The sequence below is a fragment of the Lucilia sericata genome, unplaced genomic scaffold (assembly GCF_015586225.1).
Source record: "Lucilia sericata isolate MDLA Ls3-8-SP2 unplaced genomic scaffold, ASM1558622v1 Contig000877F_arrow, whole genome shotgun sequence".
NCBI lineage: Eukaryota > Metazoa > Arthropoda > Insecta > Diptera > Calliphoridae > Lucilia > Lucilia sericata.
Genome location: NW_023994867.1, coordinates 145590 through 161819, shown reverse-complemented (window position 1 = coordinate 161819; position 16230 = coordinate 145590). Strand labels below are relative to the sequence as shown.

The following is a 16230-nucleotide window of genomic DNA, read 5'->3' as shown; positions in this document are numbered from 1 at the left end:
CATCCCAATCATCTTACGATAGCTATCTTTGACTCTGTGTTGGATGTTCAGCTTTAATGATAGTTTAGAATCCAAGATAATTTCTAGATAGCCGCAACAGTTTGATAGTCGGGATCTTGATCTAATTTGAGACTTGATTAAATTTACCCCTTGGCTACTGACTCAGGCCAAGTTATCGAGTAACACCAGACTAGTTTTAAGCCTTTTATGTTTTTCCAGGAAATTTAAACAAATTCTATAAACTACATATTACACATGGTATAAAGAAAAAGTACATACTTGATCGAGACACTGTCGATTGATTATAGACCTTTTTACGTTTCAAACAGCAACAAACAATAATAGTAATCAAAAATATACCTATGGCGGTTGCCATAAAAGCAACGACAAAAATTGCTCCTGTTGGCATTATGTTATACTTTACACTAAATAATATGTAAGTAATGACTTTTTCATACAAACTTTCCTCAACAATTCTTTACTGGCAACTAACGAAAGTACAATATTTTTGACATTACGATTAACAACATTATTTAGTGCAATCGATAAGATTACTTCACGTTTTAGATTTTGTTGTATGAATAACGTAACCAGATGGTTTTTGAGCAAAATCAAAATGTCAAAAAGAATAATTTTTTTGATCGTCAACAATCGCGTTAAGAGGATTTTTTTTTGTTTATTACAAATTCTTTTGAACAACCCCAGACTGGGAATAGCCCCAACTAGTCTATCAGGACAAAAGTAAACGTACGTTGGTCACGTTATGTTGCATTCTTTTAAAAATATGTAGTTTGGTTTTGGAAATACCATTAAATGAGATATTAAAAAACTCCCCGTTATTTCCCAGCAAACAATTTTCAAAGTTTAGTATGAGTAATAAATGTACTTATTTGATGCCTTACTTATGTGCTAATGCGTTTCGAAGTTTGAGAACTATCCAGCAGGTGAGTTCGAATAGTACTGGAATGCCGGATATCGCGAACTAGAACTGAACTAGAACTAAATTGGAACCGAATTAGAACTCAACTAGAACTGAAATACAACTGAACTACAACTAAACTACAACTGAACTAGAACTGAACTAGAACTGAACTATAACTAAACTAGAACTGAACTAGAACTGAACTATAACTAAACTAGAACTGAAATAGAACTGATCTAGGACTGAACTAGAACTGAAATACAACTGAACTACAACTGAACTACAAAAGTTTAGTATGAGTAATAAATGTACTTATTTGATGCCTTACTTATGTGCTAATGCGTTTCGAAGTTTGAGAACTATCCAGCAGGTGAGTTCGAATAGTACTGGAATGCCGGATATCGCGAACTAGAACTAGAACTAAATTAGAACCGAATTAGAACTCAACTAGAACTGAAATACAACTGAACTACAACTAAACTACAACTGAACTAGAACTGAACTAGAACTGAACTAGAACTGAACTAGAACTGAACTAGAACTGAACTAGAACTGAACTAGAACTGAACTAGAACTGAACTAGAACTGAACTAGAACTGAACTAGAACTGAACTAGAACTGAACTAGAACTGAACTAGAACTGAACTAGAACTGAACTAGAACTGAACTAGAACTGAACTAGAACTGAACTAGAACTGAACTAGAACTGAACTAGAACTGAACTAGAACTGAACTAGAACTGAACTATAACTAAAGTAGAACTGAACTAGAACTGAACTATAACTAAACTAGAACTGAACTAGAACTGAAATAGAACTGATCTAGGACTGAACTAGAACTGAAATACAACTGAACTACAACTGAACTACAACTGAACTAGAACTGAACAAGAACTGAACTAGAACTAGAACTGAACTAGAACTGATCTAGGACTGAACTAGAACTTAACTAGAACTGAACTAGAACTGAACTAGAACTGAACTAGAACTGAACTAGAACTGAACTAGAACTGAACTAGAACTGAACTAGAACTGAACTAGAACTGAACTAGAACTGAACTAGAACTGAACTAGAACTGAACTAGAACTGAACTAGAACTGAACTAGAACTGAACTAGAACTGAACTAGAACTGAACTAGAACTGAACTAGAACTGAACTAGAACTGAACTAGAACTGAATTAGAACTGAACTAGAACTGAACTAGAACTGAACTAGAACTGAACTAGAACTGAACTAGAACTGAACTAGAACTGAACTAGAACTGAACTAGAACTAGAACTGAACTAGAACTGAACTAGAATTGAACTAGAACTGAACTAGAACTAAACTAGAACTGAACTAGAACTGAACTAGAACTGAACTAGAACTGAACTAGAACTGAACTAGAACTGAACTAGAACTGAACTAGAACTGAACTAGAACTGAACTAGAACTGAACTAGAACTGAACTAGAACTGAACTAGAACTGAACTAGAACTGAACTAGAACTGAACTAGAACTGAACTAGCACTGAACTAGAACTGAACTAGAACTGAACTAGAACTGAACTAGAACTAGAACTGAACTAGAACTGTACTGGAAGTGAACTAGAAATGAATTAGAACTGAACTAGAACCATTAAATTGTTATGAATAAGGCAGAATAAGTAAAATGATGATAATTGTTACATACTTAAAATGATATATCTTGGTGGTAAATTAAATTTACAATTTCTGACACTATTAAAATTCTTTCAACAATACTAAAGTCACAATTTATTAGTTTAGTTTTAGAAGCTCTTAACACATACCGGTAATAGTAACATCATTCTGATCATTATAAAAGTATCTACGAACTTTACAAAAGTCTGTCATATGTAATATCCAAGTAGTAACGGCAAAAACTCCAAATAGACCAGCAATTACAACTGCTGCAATTTCTTCTCCCTTCATTGTTTTTTTAATTGTAATTAACTAATTATTTTTTATACTAATTAAATTGAAATAAGACAAGACATTAAAAAAACTACGACTTCATATTAAAATATTTATTGTAATACTGAGTTTTAACTACATATTTTTTCGCATTTGATATTTTTTATAATTTATCAGATTGTAAATGCTACACTCATTTTGTAAATGATTCATTACAGGGGATTTCAATATCCAAAAGACCTGTGTGTGTCTATTTTTAAAGATATTGATATCATTTGTTCTGATTTCTCAATGTAGTATTTTTAATTTTTATAAAAGCTAGCTATGACATATAATGACAGATGGTCATATCAAATTAAAGCGATCATATTATGGTTTTATATTATTAGAGTACATGATCCGTTAGTAGTCCTAATGCAGGCATGGATCATGTTTATTTTTTTGCATTATCATGTTGCGGATAATGTACTCACAAATTTTAACAAGGGAGTAGTTTTGGGATTACTCTGATGTAATGCATATATGGATTACGTAGTCCTCAACTAGGACATGTTAAATATTTGAATTAGTATTGGACCAGTTTTAGCCTATAGCTAAATAGTCTTACAATCTAATAAGGGTTTACGACAAATAGTTCGATTTGTTTCAAGCGGAATAATATATATCAGGTCCAAAGAAATACATTTCGGCCGCTATAGAACCTGTAGTGCGATCTTTTCCATGGAAAATCTTAATGAAAACTCTTTATATAGTGCTCAATAAAGGTATTACCATCCGATGCTTAGAAACTCAGTTTCATGGTCATAGGTAACTGAAAAATGTAGTATTTGGAGCAACATAGCTCCCAAGATATTTAGATATTATTTCGATGAAAGCCTGACAATAACAGATTACGTGTTCCAGAGTTTTTCTGTCCTTTCCGGGTGCTCTACATTCGCCATAATTCATTCGTTCAATAGTTATGCCCTTATCTAGCACTTATTCATTCTGAGTAGTCTTCTCGTCTTGCTCTAGTTGGGGTCAACCTATGGTATTATAGTGGTCCTAACCACAGTTTTGCATTCGTCAGGTTCACTTCAACTACGTCCAATACGATCTTATATTTACACACATCAACTGGTATTACCCTGATTGCATTCTCACTGTCGGAAAATACTTATGTTAACATCTGTTGTCGCCATATTATATCTAGTCCATTTAACACATTCCGTGATAGCACGGACTTCTGCCTGAATGTTAGTATTAAAGGCAGATGGTAGTGTATGTAGGTTTCTGGGGTTTCAATGTAGATCCCCTGGTCCTTTTGTCTACCAGTTTAGAGCCATCCGTGTACCAACAGATTCCCGCAGGATTTTTCCCTAATGTTCCGCCTATTTAGGATCTAACAGTTTTTTCAGAGGTTTGTTGCTTGTGTTCGTCTAAAGGTAAGAGGAATGACCAGCATTGTTTATAATGCCTTGGTCGACGTTGTGTTCAGGACACTCCTTACACCCAACCAAAATGTACACAGAGGAAAAAATATATACACGCCTGGTACCACATTGACACCAAATTTTTCAATAAGATCCGTTGTCAAGTAGAACACGCAACTTTGTCAACATTGCAACAATTCGTTGTCACAATCTAAACTTTATGCACGTCCGTTGTCTAAATGTTAACAAACGTCCTAACCTCAATATTTACAACGCATTTTGAGCTTACCACGTTTGTTAACTTTTAGACAACGGATGTGCATAAAGTTTAGATTGCGACAACGAATTGTTGCAATGTTGACAAAGTTGCGTGGTCTACATTACATGTTGTTGTTGTATGTATGTATGTATATATGTAATTGACAACGGATGTTACTGAAAAATTTGGTACCAGGCGTGTATATATTTTTTCTCTGTATACGCTGAACTCAATGTACTGTTATTCTGTTTTGACCAATGCAGTCAACCAGACTTTTGACCAATGCAGTCAACCAGATTATAGAAGTGTAAGTTGGAATTGGTCTCGCTTCAAAAATGCACTTCCATGATGGTGAATAGAAAGTGTGGACCTATAATTTCCATTTTCAATAAAAACAAAGTCATCGGAGAATCCTTCCTTTCAGACCCTATGGTGCTTTCAGGAGACAAGCATAAAGCTTTACAACCAATATTTGGACGTGTTTCAAACGCAATGACAACATCCATATACATACATAATCGTATTTTTATTTATGATGGGTTTGCTTCTATTCACTTCAAAACTGCGAAAAAAGGTGAACTTTCATCTGTCTACTGACGTGTGTATGGAATTCGCCAAATATTATATGAATACAGTCATACATAGTACGTAATAATGATAAAAATATTGTAGGATTTTTTTTTTTGTTGTACACACTATTTAATATTAGTATTTATGACGTTAAATTTTAAAAATAATTATAACATACGACTTGTGTCAAAATAGTCTGAGTTTTGTGGAAAATTAGTTACTATCGATATGATAACACTAGTGTTTTATTTATAGATTTTGATGAAAATTAGTATTTTTAAAATTATGAAATTGTCGTGTCATATTAGGTAAAATTAATGACGTATAGATTGTTTGCACACGATTTCTTTAATTTCTTAATACATAATTTTACCTACTTGAACAATTAGTTTTTCGACACCTTCTATAACAGTAAATAATGGCGCAAATCGAAATTGTACAAACTATGCAGCACGCCACAAGTCCAAGAATTATACATACGGCTATAATAACAATCATTTTATTTAAGATATTGAAACAGGACTGAAAGCTATATAGTAATTTTTAATTACTTATAACCTCAAGATTATGAAGAATTTCTTCATTAGAAATGATTCATCGATGGAATAAATAGATCGTTCAAAGATTTATATTCATTAAATTATAGATGGGTTTTTTGCATAATATTTATGTATATGTACATCTGTATATGAGTTTCACCATACCGTGAAGTATGACGAGAAATTCCCGGCAGTTCGAGGGAACAGTCTCGAGCTAGCTATTTCAGTCAGAAAGCTAATCCAATGGAGTCAATACACGACGAGGTTCATTGCCATTCGCTTCACGTCGTCCGAAAAAACAAGGTTAGCAGCCCAATCTTTTCAATTGGAAAGTTTCATCAGTGCTTAGGTTAGAAGGTAATACGTTTGACAGGTATGGCTTAATCGACTCAGAAAGCGATTTAGATACGATTGAATAGCTTTAGTTCAATTACAAAGACCGATAAAATTTGAAAAAGTCGAATCCTTGAGACCAATTTAGACTTTTCTACAGAATTGGGCCGCAATGAATCCTAATCCTAATATCTCAAATCCCAGATGCGATAGAGAAAATCTGAGTCAGATTCGGATTCAGCGCGGCTTTTCTAGATGACTGAGCAGCGCTTAATCCGAATCTGAGCTCAGAATTTCTTCATCAAATCATGTTTTCTAGATATCGTATCGTCAAGATTTTAAGGAAACGATATATTGATGTAATGCAGAAATTCCGAGGTCAAATTTGCATTCAGCGCTCAATCTTTAAGAAAAATATGCTAGGTTAGCCCCTGTTATTGCAGTACACGATCTATATGTAATGCGGAGAAGTAGTTTTGGTATTACCAAAGAATATTTATTACAAGAATGCTCGTCTCGACGTGCGGGTTGTTATGATTTAAACGTATTCCTTATGTGTTACGACCCGTTATTGAAAATGTATCTTGTATGGGACGCATATTCTATTAAAAATTCTTTCGTATTACCTTAATAGATCACGTACTCAACATTTTTGCAGAGAAAAAGAACACGTTCCATATCCACCCTCAGCAACGTGATTGTTTTCATCACTATGGACAAGAATATTTGGTTTTCACTATAATAACTTCTGTAGAAGTTGTCAAGAAAAAGTAGAAAATTAATTGGTTGATCATCTTCATTATCACAGTCCTGCGCTGGGAGATATTCGTCTACTTAACAGAGCGCTAAATAACCTCAACGTTGGTGTTAGTTACTGTTATCTCCTTCATCACGCTTTCAAACTTTTCGAATTCTGCAGAATACATGGCCAGAAAGGTTACACCGGTAACCTTTCTGGCCATGTATGGCTGATTTCCCAGCCAATAGAGACGTATGACGCCCATTCATTAGACAAGAAAGAAACTTTCTTTGATATCTTTAAAGAATTCGATAGGGAAAAGTGTAGTTCCTTCAGAATTTGTTCCCCACTAGGAAACCACATCAAGGATTACACAGACAAAACAATGCATAAAGTTATCAAAAGGGAAAATCCCAAATGTTATTGTCCCTCAACAAGGATGACTTTAGAATAATAATGGGACTAAATAACGGACACTATGGAATCAGATGGACGAGGCTATGCAGTTTCATTGAAATGCTAAATGAAAACTCTAAGCATATCGAGGGACTATATTCAATAGTCTATATCTAAAATAATACAAGTTTTCAGGAGAGCAAAAAAACTGTTTATTTCGCTAGTTCGTGAAGATTTTTTAATTTTTTCTTTTACAATATATTTTTACGACCATATTCTAAAATTATATAAAAAGAATTTAAATTTTTGCATTATTTACAAAATTATTCACAAATTTATATCAGATAGAGCTTATTTTTCTACGAAAATGTTCATTCAACCAACAGATAGAGAGTTTTTCATGGAAACATAAAATTTTTATTTGAATTAAAATCAATAAATATTATATTTTATACAATTTAATGGAGGAAAAGAAACCAAATTGTTGAAAAAACAACAGATTATAATGTTTTGGTCCAAAATCAATGTTATATGGTTAAACACGACAATAAAATTGATTTAATTAGTATCATAATGAGCGATATCTCAAAAACTATTAGACCGATTTTAAATATTTTGACGGATTTGTGTTCAGCATGTCCAAATTATTAAGAAGACTTGTTTTGCAACAGAAAATTATCCAAAGGGATCGAGTTTGAAGCAATTTTTGGATAAGATAGAGAGTTTTGCATTCAGAATTTTTCTTTTTTTAAGATAGAGAAATTTAAAAAATGCTATAAAATTGCCAAAAAAAATATTTTTTTTTTCTCTGCAATTTATATCACTGATGCGCGATAGTTTGCTGAATATTTTGCCATCAAAATCTCATTTTCATAAAAATGAGAGATAGCGACTATTGAATATAGTCCCTCGATATACTTAGTGATTGTTAGCATTTAGATTCTCAGAGATCGAGGATTCTTGGTGGTACATTAGTTTTTTACCCCTTATTAATTAGGACTTTGAGTTTCATACGTAAACTTAACATTCAAGGATGAACTAAAAAGTTCACAAAGAACCCGACTTAAGACCTAATTGTTTATCACCTTGAGAAATGCCTTTTCAGATGGGTATCAGAATTTTAAATTTTTAATTAGATGATAATTCCATATTAATTGTCTGATAATTGCAAATAGAGAAATTTGGCAGCAGTTGGTTTGGATTTTGTTCTAATCGCTTCGAAAATAAAAGATTTCTTTTAATTTGTGAACTTTCATCTGTCAGATGGTGTGAATAATATTTAACAAAAACTAATGTTAATAAACGTTTGACGTAATTGTGATAAGATATGTATTAGCATTATAGTTAAACTATTATAGTATACTAAATTATTTATGATGTTATGACGTTAGTTAAATTTATATGGAACCGTTTGTTGTCAAAAGACGGATCTTCGAAAACTTGAAGAAATGTTTACTCTTTTTTATGTTATTTATTCGTTTAATTTTTTTCGGACAAAGCATTGTTCTGATTGTTCTTGTTATTGCTATGGAGTCGGTGAAAGTCATGCGGTACTTCTATAAAATTTTATTAGATTCGATAGGGATACATCCCTCAGATCATGAACGAGGCTTGTAAGAAGACATCTCAATCTGCGGACAATCTCTTAAAAGGAGTTGTACCTATTCTTTTGCAAAAACTGTTACGTTGGTTACCCCATACAATCTGACATGCGTCCGATCATACGGTGTCCAGGAGATATGCCTATTAGAAGTCTTAAGGATCTTCTACCAATGGCCTTTTTTCAATAGTGGACCAACTGAGTCGGATTTTTCTGTTGTCCATTGGTCGTGTTCGATACAGATACTAGTTTTGAATATCAATTTCGCCCAAGGATAATCCGTTAGTTATATATATATATATATATATATATATATATATATATATATATATATATATATATATATATATATATATATATATATATATGAGCGATTCGTTAGCATATTTGAGTTTCAGGTGATGCGGGTTGCTAACCCACTTCCCCTAGATTGGTGATAGGTCTGTTATCTGCGCGTCCAATCCCGCGGTTCAGACATAATTCAGCGGTTGTTGCCTACTTTCCTGAGACGTCTGTAAGACCATTCAGGATACATGGCTGGGCGCCTTCTAACTCCAGCTAGCTTGAAGCGGATTCATCAAAGCCATTGCCCGGGGAATACTTGGTCATAGACCGGAAGTACTTAGCTGCTTGGACTTTTCACAGAGGAATTGTCCTGGCCATTCCCAAGTGAGTGGCAATCAGAAAACTCTCAACCTCTGTGAAGAACCCCATCCGTTAGTGGCGCATTCGTAAGTAATTTTGTTTTACCAAATGCCCTCATGTTCTGGATTCCATATTAATTCGACATAAGATCATCTAAGATGAGACACTCCTTCTTAACCAACGATGGAGAGATGCAATAAGGTCTACGTAGATGTTAATGCTGGACGTCTCGAGATTTAGTTCATGGATTTTTCTCGAGGTTGTATTAGTCTAAAAGTTATTAGACAATATAATGAAGCATATCGGAGAGTATTACCTAGTCAGTCCTAATAATGGAGCATTTCGGATAGTATTACCTAGTCAGTTCTCGTTATAGTTTTTGAATCAGTTAGTTCATTGGAGATCTCATCATCCCGAAAAACAGTGTTTTCAGTACAGATTCTCTTGTTGGAATTCTCAATTGAATTTTCAAAGTTTTAAACAGGTGTTAGTAAGAACCCGAACAATAGTTTTTCAGCAATTTCTTGGCAGTATACACATTTTCATAATGTGGACAATTGCATGAATGATAAGAATACCGGAATTTTAACACTTACATTGACTAACTTAAAGGCTTTTCACTTAAATATTTTAATATTTCTCTTACTTTTTGGAAAGATTGTATCCACACTTCGTTTTCTTTTCTTCATATACGATTTGAACATCACAGCAAAGAATATGGTAAAAACTAAACCAAACATTACACAAATTATAATTGTAGACGTATTAGGATCAATATGTTTCATTTCACTCGACATGTTTCCTTTTTTTGGTTTTATTTACTTAATTAAAAAAATTAAACTTAATGAGAATTCTTATGCGGCACAATTAGCACTATTTTTTTGTAATAATATATTCTAGAGATGTTTTAACGTTGCAGTCTTGATTTGAATTGAAATATTGGATGCGAAAGTTGTTTGAAATATGTGTGCAATCGAACATGTTCTACATATTGGCAGAGGTCAAAATTTTACGCGTCAGTCTGGTTTTTGTATTTGTTCAGATATGAGCAGAGGCAGCAGTAATAAAATTGGAGTAAACTTTGTATACGATAAGATAAAGTTAAAACTGAAACAATAATGTTTTGGTTTATTTAACAACATTGACAATTTAGTCAGATTTTCCAGTACCCTACGTCGACAGTTGCAACTAGCTATTGATCATGAGAACGCCAATCACTTACATGTCGGACCTATACTCTGCCACCGGCGGACATTGACAGAGACAAGAGGCAGTATCCGCCTATCCGTTCCGATAAATTCTGCAAAAGTTGTGATGTTCAAAAGGGTCACAAATCAAGAGTTCATAAGCAAAATGAATTTATCAGCCCCTGCCGGACAGTGACTTTCGACAATTTCTGCAGACGTTGTGAAACCCAAAGGACCAATAGCGGCCTTAATTGAGCATGTTCCTAAATTCTATTTCTGATGAAAAGTTCACGAGCGATCAAATCAATTTAAATACTTCGCCAGGACCTGGTAGTTACAGAGAAATTAAGAGGCATTCCACATAGTTATATTGAAGTTTCAGTCTTCTGGTGAGCTGAGAATATAGGTACCTATGTATATCAGATGCTTATACTCTGCCAAGAATGAAGACCGAAAGGGAAGTAGGTAACTGTAGCTGAGCTTGCGGAGTTTTAAAGAAGACGGATTATATAAGCAGGTTGTATGTTGGCCTCATGATCCTTGTTCTTAGAGTTAAATCGAATCAAATATTTAGTCTAACAAATCTTTAGGTCTCCATTGCTGTTAGTTACCTATTTCAGACGCATATATTCTTCCAAAATTGAAGACCGAAAGGGATGTAGGTAACTGTAGCTAAGCTTGCGGAGTTTTGAAGAAGACGGATTATCTAAGCCGGTTGTATGTTGGCCTTATGATCATCGCCTTTTTTACAAGTGACCTTATTCAAACACCTGATATGTTCTTAGAGTTAAACTCGAATCAAATCTTTAGTCTAAGAAAGCAATGTTCCAACAAATCTATCGGTCTCCACTGCTGTTTGTAAAGCACCTATGATCCGCAATCCAGTACAGTCCTCGTGTAATAATTTACTACTTGTTTAGATATTATAGATATTCAAGAACCACATTAGTTGTCGCATAGACCTTATAGTGGTCATAAGGGAAGCTGAACTATCGGTACAAATTCGAACATCAACTCCGCACAATCGATAAGCCCCCAGCCAATTTCCAGCACGTTTTATGGCTGATAATTCAGCATGTAGAAAGCTACACTGTGTTGGAATCAAATCTCCATGATGTTTTAGAATCACCATGGAAAATTGAGTCCGTCTCACTTGAATCGTATGCTATTGAAATAGCTAAGTCCATACAGAATTAAATGTTTTGGAATTCCCCAAAGAGGTAAAGCTCACTTGGATTTAAGTCCTCCACCAAACTGGTAAGCTTACAAAAATTATAATTTTCCTACTGCAATAATGCCCAAAGTAGGGCACACTTAAAATCTACACAATTAATACGTTCCGTATCTACTGCAAGAAATTTTATTTCGGGATTATATTGTAATAAAAGTAACTGACGCATTTACCAAAATAATAAAAAATAATTTGCAAAATCGTCTTTCCCCCAAGTACCCTTTGTTTTATTAGATGAAACATCCAACATTTAAATGTTTGTAATTTTGAAAAATATCTAAATCAAATTTAAATTAAACTATAAAACGTTAATAAGACGATTAATTAAATCGATAAGATAGAGATGTACGTCAACAATGTACAATAAATCTTTAATAACAATGATTATTTTGCACGTTTATCGGTTAGGAAAATAACACCAACAAAATGTTTATTTCTATTTATTTACACTTTAGTATGAGTATGCAGAAAAATTATTACCACAGCTTGTTGAAGAAGCCACCGACTTTTTTAAAATACAATCCGCCGTTCCATTGATTGTAAATAATATTGTATTAATGATAAATAGATAATCGAAAGAATCACAGTTACCATTATTTTTCCATTCTTTTTGTTGCACTTGTTGTTTTATAATGATTTATTTTAACGAATGAATTATTTTGTATTGAATTGTACTTGTGTAAAATATATAATTTTTAGACTAACTTCATAAATTACAAAATTTGTAATACAAATATAATATTTTTAATAATTTCCTCAAAATGATAACGTTTAGAAAAACAATGATAATATATTTAAATTAACGAACTATAGACTAGTCTATTGTCTTCGCAAGCCCATAGTCTTGACTATAGACAAGTCCTTAGTCTTGTCTATATACAAGTTATAGTCTTGACTATAGACAAGTCTATAGTCTTGACTTTAGACCAGTCTTGACAATAGATCAGTCTGTAGTCTCAACTATAGAACAGTCCATTGGCTTGACTATAGACCAGCCTATAGACTTGACTATAAAACAGTCTATAGTATAGATTATATACCAGACTATATATAATGATAACTGCATGACTTTATAGAACATTCTATAGTCTTGGCTGTAGAACAGTGTGTAGTCTTAACTATCAGTAGTCTTCACTACAGAACAGTCTGTAGTTTTGACAATAGACCAGTCTATAAACATTAATAAGGACTTTTCTTAACCACAGTTCTATAGTCTTGACTATACACTATCTATAGTCTTGACTATAGACTGATCAATAGTCTTGACTATAGACTGATTTATAGTCTTGACTATAGACTGATCTATAGTCTTGACTATAGACTGATCTATAGTCTTGACTATAGACTGATCTATTGTCTTGACTATAGACTGATCTATTGTCTTGACTATAGACTGATCTATAGTCTTGACTATAGACTGATCTGTAGTCTTGACTATAGACTGATCTGTAGTCTTGACTATAGACTGATATATAGTCTTGACTATAGACAGATCTATAGTCTTGACTATAGACTGATCTATAGTCTTGTCTATAGACTGATCTGTAGTCTTGACTATAGACTGATCTATAGTCTTGACTATAGACTGATCTATAGTCTTGACTATAGACTGATCTATAGTCTTGACTATAGACTGATCTATAGTCTTGACTATAGACTGATCTATAGTCTTGACTATAGACTATAGACTGATCTATAGTCTTGGCTATAGACTATAGACTGATCTTTGGTCTTGACTATAGACTGATCTATAGTCTTTACTATAGACTGATCTATAGTCTTGACTATAGACTGATCTATAGTCTTGACTATAGACTGATCTATAGTCTTGACTATAGACTGATCTATAGTCTTGACTATAGGCTGATCTATTGTCTTGACTATAGACTGATCTATTGTCTTGACTATAGACTGATCTATTGTCTTGACTATAGACTGATCTATAGTCTTAACTATAGACCGATCTATAGTCTTGACTATAGACCGATCTATAGTCTTGTCTATAGACTGATCTATAGTCTTGACTATAGACTGATCTATAGTCTTGACTATAGACTGATTTATAGTCTTGACTATAGACTGATCTATTGTCTTGACTATAGACTGATCTGTAGTCTTGACTATAGACTGATATATAGTCTTGACTATAGACAGATCTATAGTCTTGACTATAGACTGATCTATAGTCTTGTCTATAGACTGATCTGTAGTCTTGACTATAACTGATCTATAGTCTTGACTATAGACTGATCTATAGTCTTGACTATAGACTGATCTATAGTCTTGATTATAGACTGATCTATAGTCTTGATTATAGACTGATCTATAGTCTTGACTATAGACTGATCTATAGTCTTGACTATAGACTGATCTATAGTCTTGACTATAGACTGCAGACTGATCTTTGGTCTTGACTATAGACTGATCTATAGTCTTGAATATAGGCTGATCTATAGTCATGACTATAGACTGATCTATTGTCTTGACTATAGACCGATCTATAGTCTTGTCTATAGACTGATCCATAGTCTTGACTATAGACTGATTTATAGTCTTGACTATAGACTGATTTATAGTCCTGACTATAGACTAAATTATAGTCTTGACTATAGACTAAATTATAGTCTTGACTAAAGACTTATCTATAGTCTTGACTATAGACTGATCTATATACATATACTTTAGAATGATCTATAGTATTGACTATAGATCTATAGTCTTCGGGAGTATAGACTCATCTATAGTCTTGACTATAGGCTGTCTTAATTATATGCTGATCTATAGTCTTGACTGTAGAGTTATCTATATTCTTGATTACACACTGACTATAAACTGTTCTATAGTCTCAACTCTCACTCTCTCTCTCTCTCTCACTCTCTCTTGAATATTCACTGATATACAGTCTTGTCTTGAGACTAGTTATTGCCTTGATTTTAGAGTGGTCTTGGTCTTGTGTATATACTGCTTTATAGTCTCGATTATAGACTGATATCTAAGCTTGTTTATAAGCTGATCTACAGTCTTGACTATAGATTAATCTGTAAATTTGTTAATAAGCTGATCTATAGTCTTGCCTATAGACTTATCTATTGTCGAGACTACAGACTGATCTAAAGTCGATCTGTCTGATCTGTCTATAGTTAATACACATTGCATTGGTAATAAGTAAATAATATCGTATGTTACTATTATATTACATGAATTCATCGCCATGATTTAGGAACTTTCTACAACGAACACATTACATCCTTTTTGTTGCTTATTTTCCTTCATTTTTAAAGTTCGACGTCTTAAATATAAAGCAATTAAAACAAAAAGAACAGCTAAAAGTACAATGCATATAAATGCAATAATAATATTTAAATATAATTTCATTTAAATAAAAATATAACACTGAATAAACCTATAATGCACTTGAATATAGAAAATAAACTAAATTATTATAAATAAAAATATTAGCGAAATTTTGGCAGCGCTACTGAAAACGCAGTAAAAAAAGAATGAATCAATAATAAATATTGATAACTGCGATAAAATAGATTAAGTTATTAGAAAAATATATGTACAAAAAGACATTACAAATATATCTATGTACATATTACTAAAAAGGCGATAAATTAAGAATGAATAACAATTTTTTGAATTTAAAACAAAATACTAGCATAAAACTTACTTTGATTACTTGTGGTTACTACAGTAGTTCTTGCCACTGCCAAACGTCTACGTCGTAAACGTATTAATATCGATATTAAAATTATGAAAAATAATATTATAAATATAGGAAACCAAATATCAAAATAAATATAAATCATTTTAATTTTTTCGGCGAATTTAAATAAATAAGAAACAACTTGCGAAGTCGTTGAAATTTTATGTAAAACTAAATTGATTTATGTATACGAAATATAGAGTTATATTTTGATGAATACAAAATATTTGATAATGAAATGTTTACTTGTTTATCAAAAGTAAAATGCCTAAATGTTAAAATGCAAAGTGACTTAAAGTTAAAATGTTAGAATTTAAAGAATATAAAGTTCATATTCTTATGTTAGATGGAATCGTGTTCAAATTTTTGATATAGTCTATAGTCTTGATTATAGACAAGTCTACAGTTTTGACTATAGACCAGTCTATATTCTTGACTAATATCAGTCTACAATCTTGTTAATAGATCAGTCTATACTCTTGACAATAGACCAGTCTATAGTCTTGACAATAGACCAGTCTATAGTCTTGACAATAGACCAGTCTATAGTCTTGACAATAGACCAGTCTATAGTCTAGACAATAGACCAATATATAGACTTGACAATAGACCAGTCTATAGTCTTGACAATAGTCCAGTATATAGCCTTGACAATAGACCAGTCTATAGTCTTGACAATAAACCAATCTACAGTCTTGACAATAGACCAATCTATGTGTTGATAATAGACCAATCTATAATATTGACAATAGACCAGTCTATAGTCTTGATAAT

General features: G+C 32.7%; 1 protein-coding gene across 9 annotated transcripts in view; it reads right to left on the bottom strand.

Annotated features, from left to right (window-relative positions):
• LOC119608729 (protein shisa-5-like) overlaps positions 1 to 16230 on the bottom strand; it is a 38858-nt gene that overhangs the window by 18512 nt on the left and 4116 nt on the right. The window contains exon 1 of one of the 9 annotated variants that reach the window (XM_037963253.1): positions 9976 to 10141. The exons of 6 other annotated variants lie outside the window; for them this stretch is intronic. In XM_037963253.1, the coding sequence (XP_037819181.1) occupies positions 9976 to 10126 (151 nt within the window). In that variant the 5' untranslated portion in view covers positions 10127 to 10141. Of the gene's footprint in view, positions 1 to 279; positions 496 to 5454; positions 5596 to 9975; positions 10142 to 16230 lie in introns of those variants that run through there. 2 more of the 9 variants (XM_037963258.1, XM_037963257.1) reach the window with 2 other exon arrangements.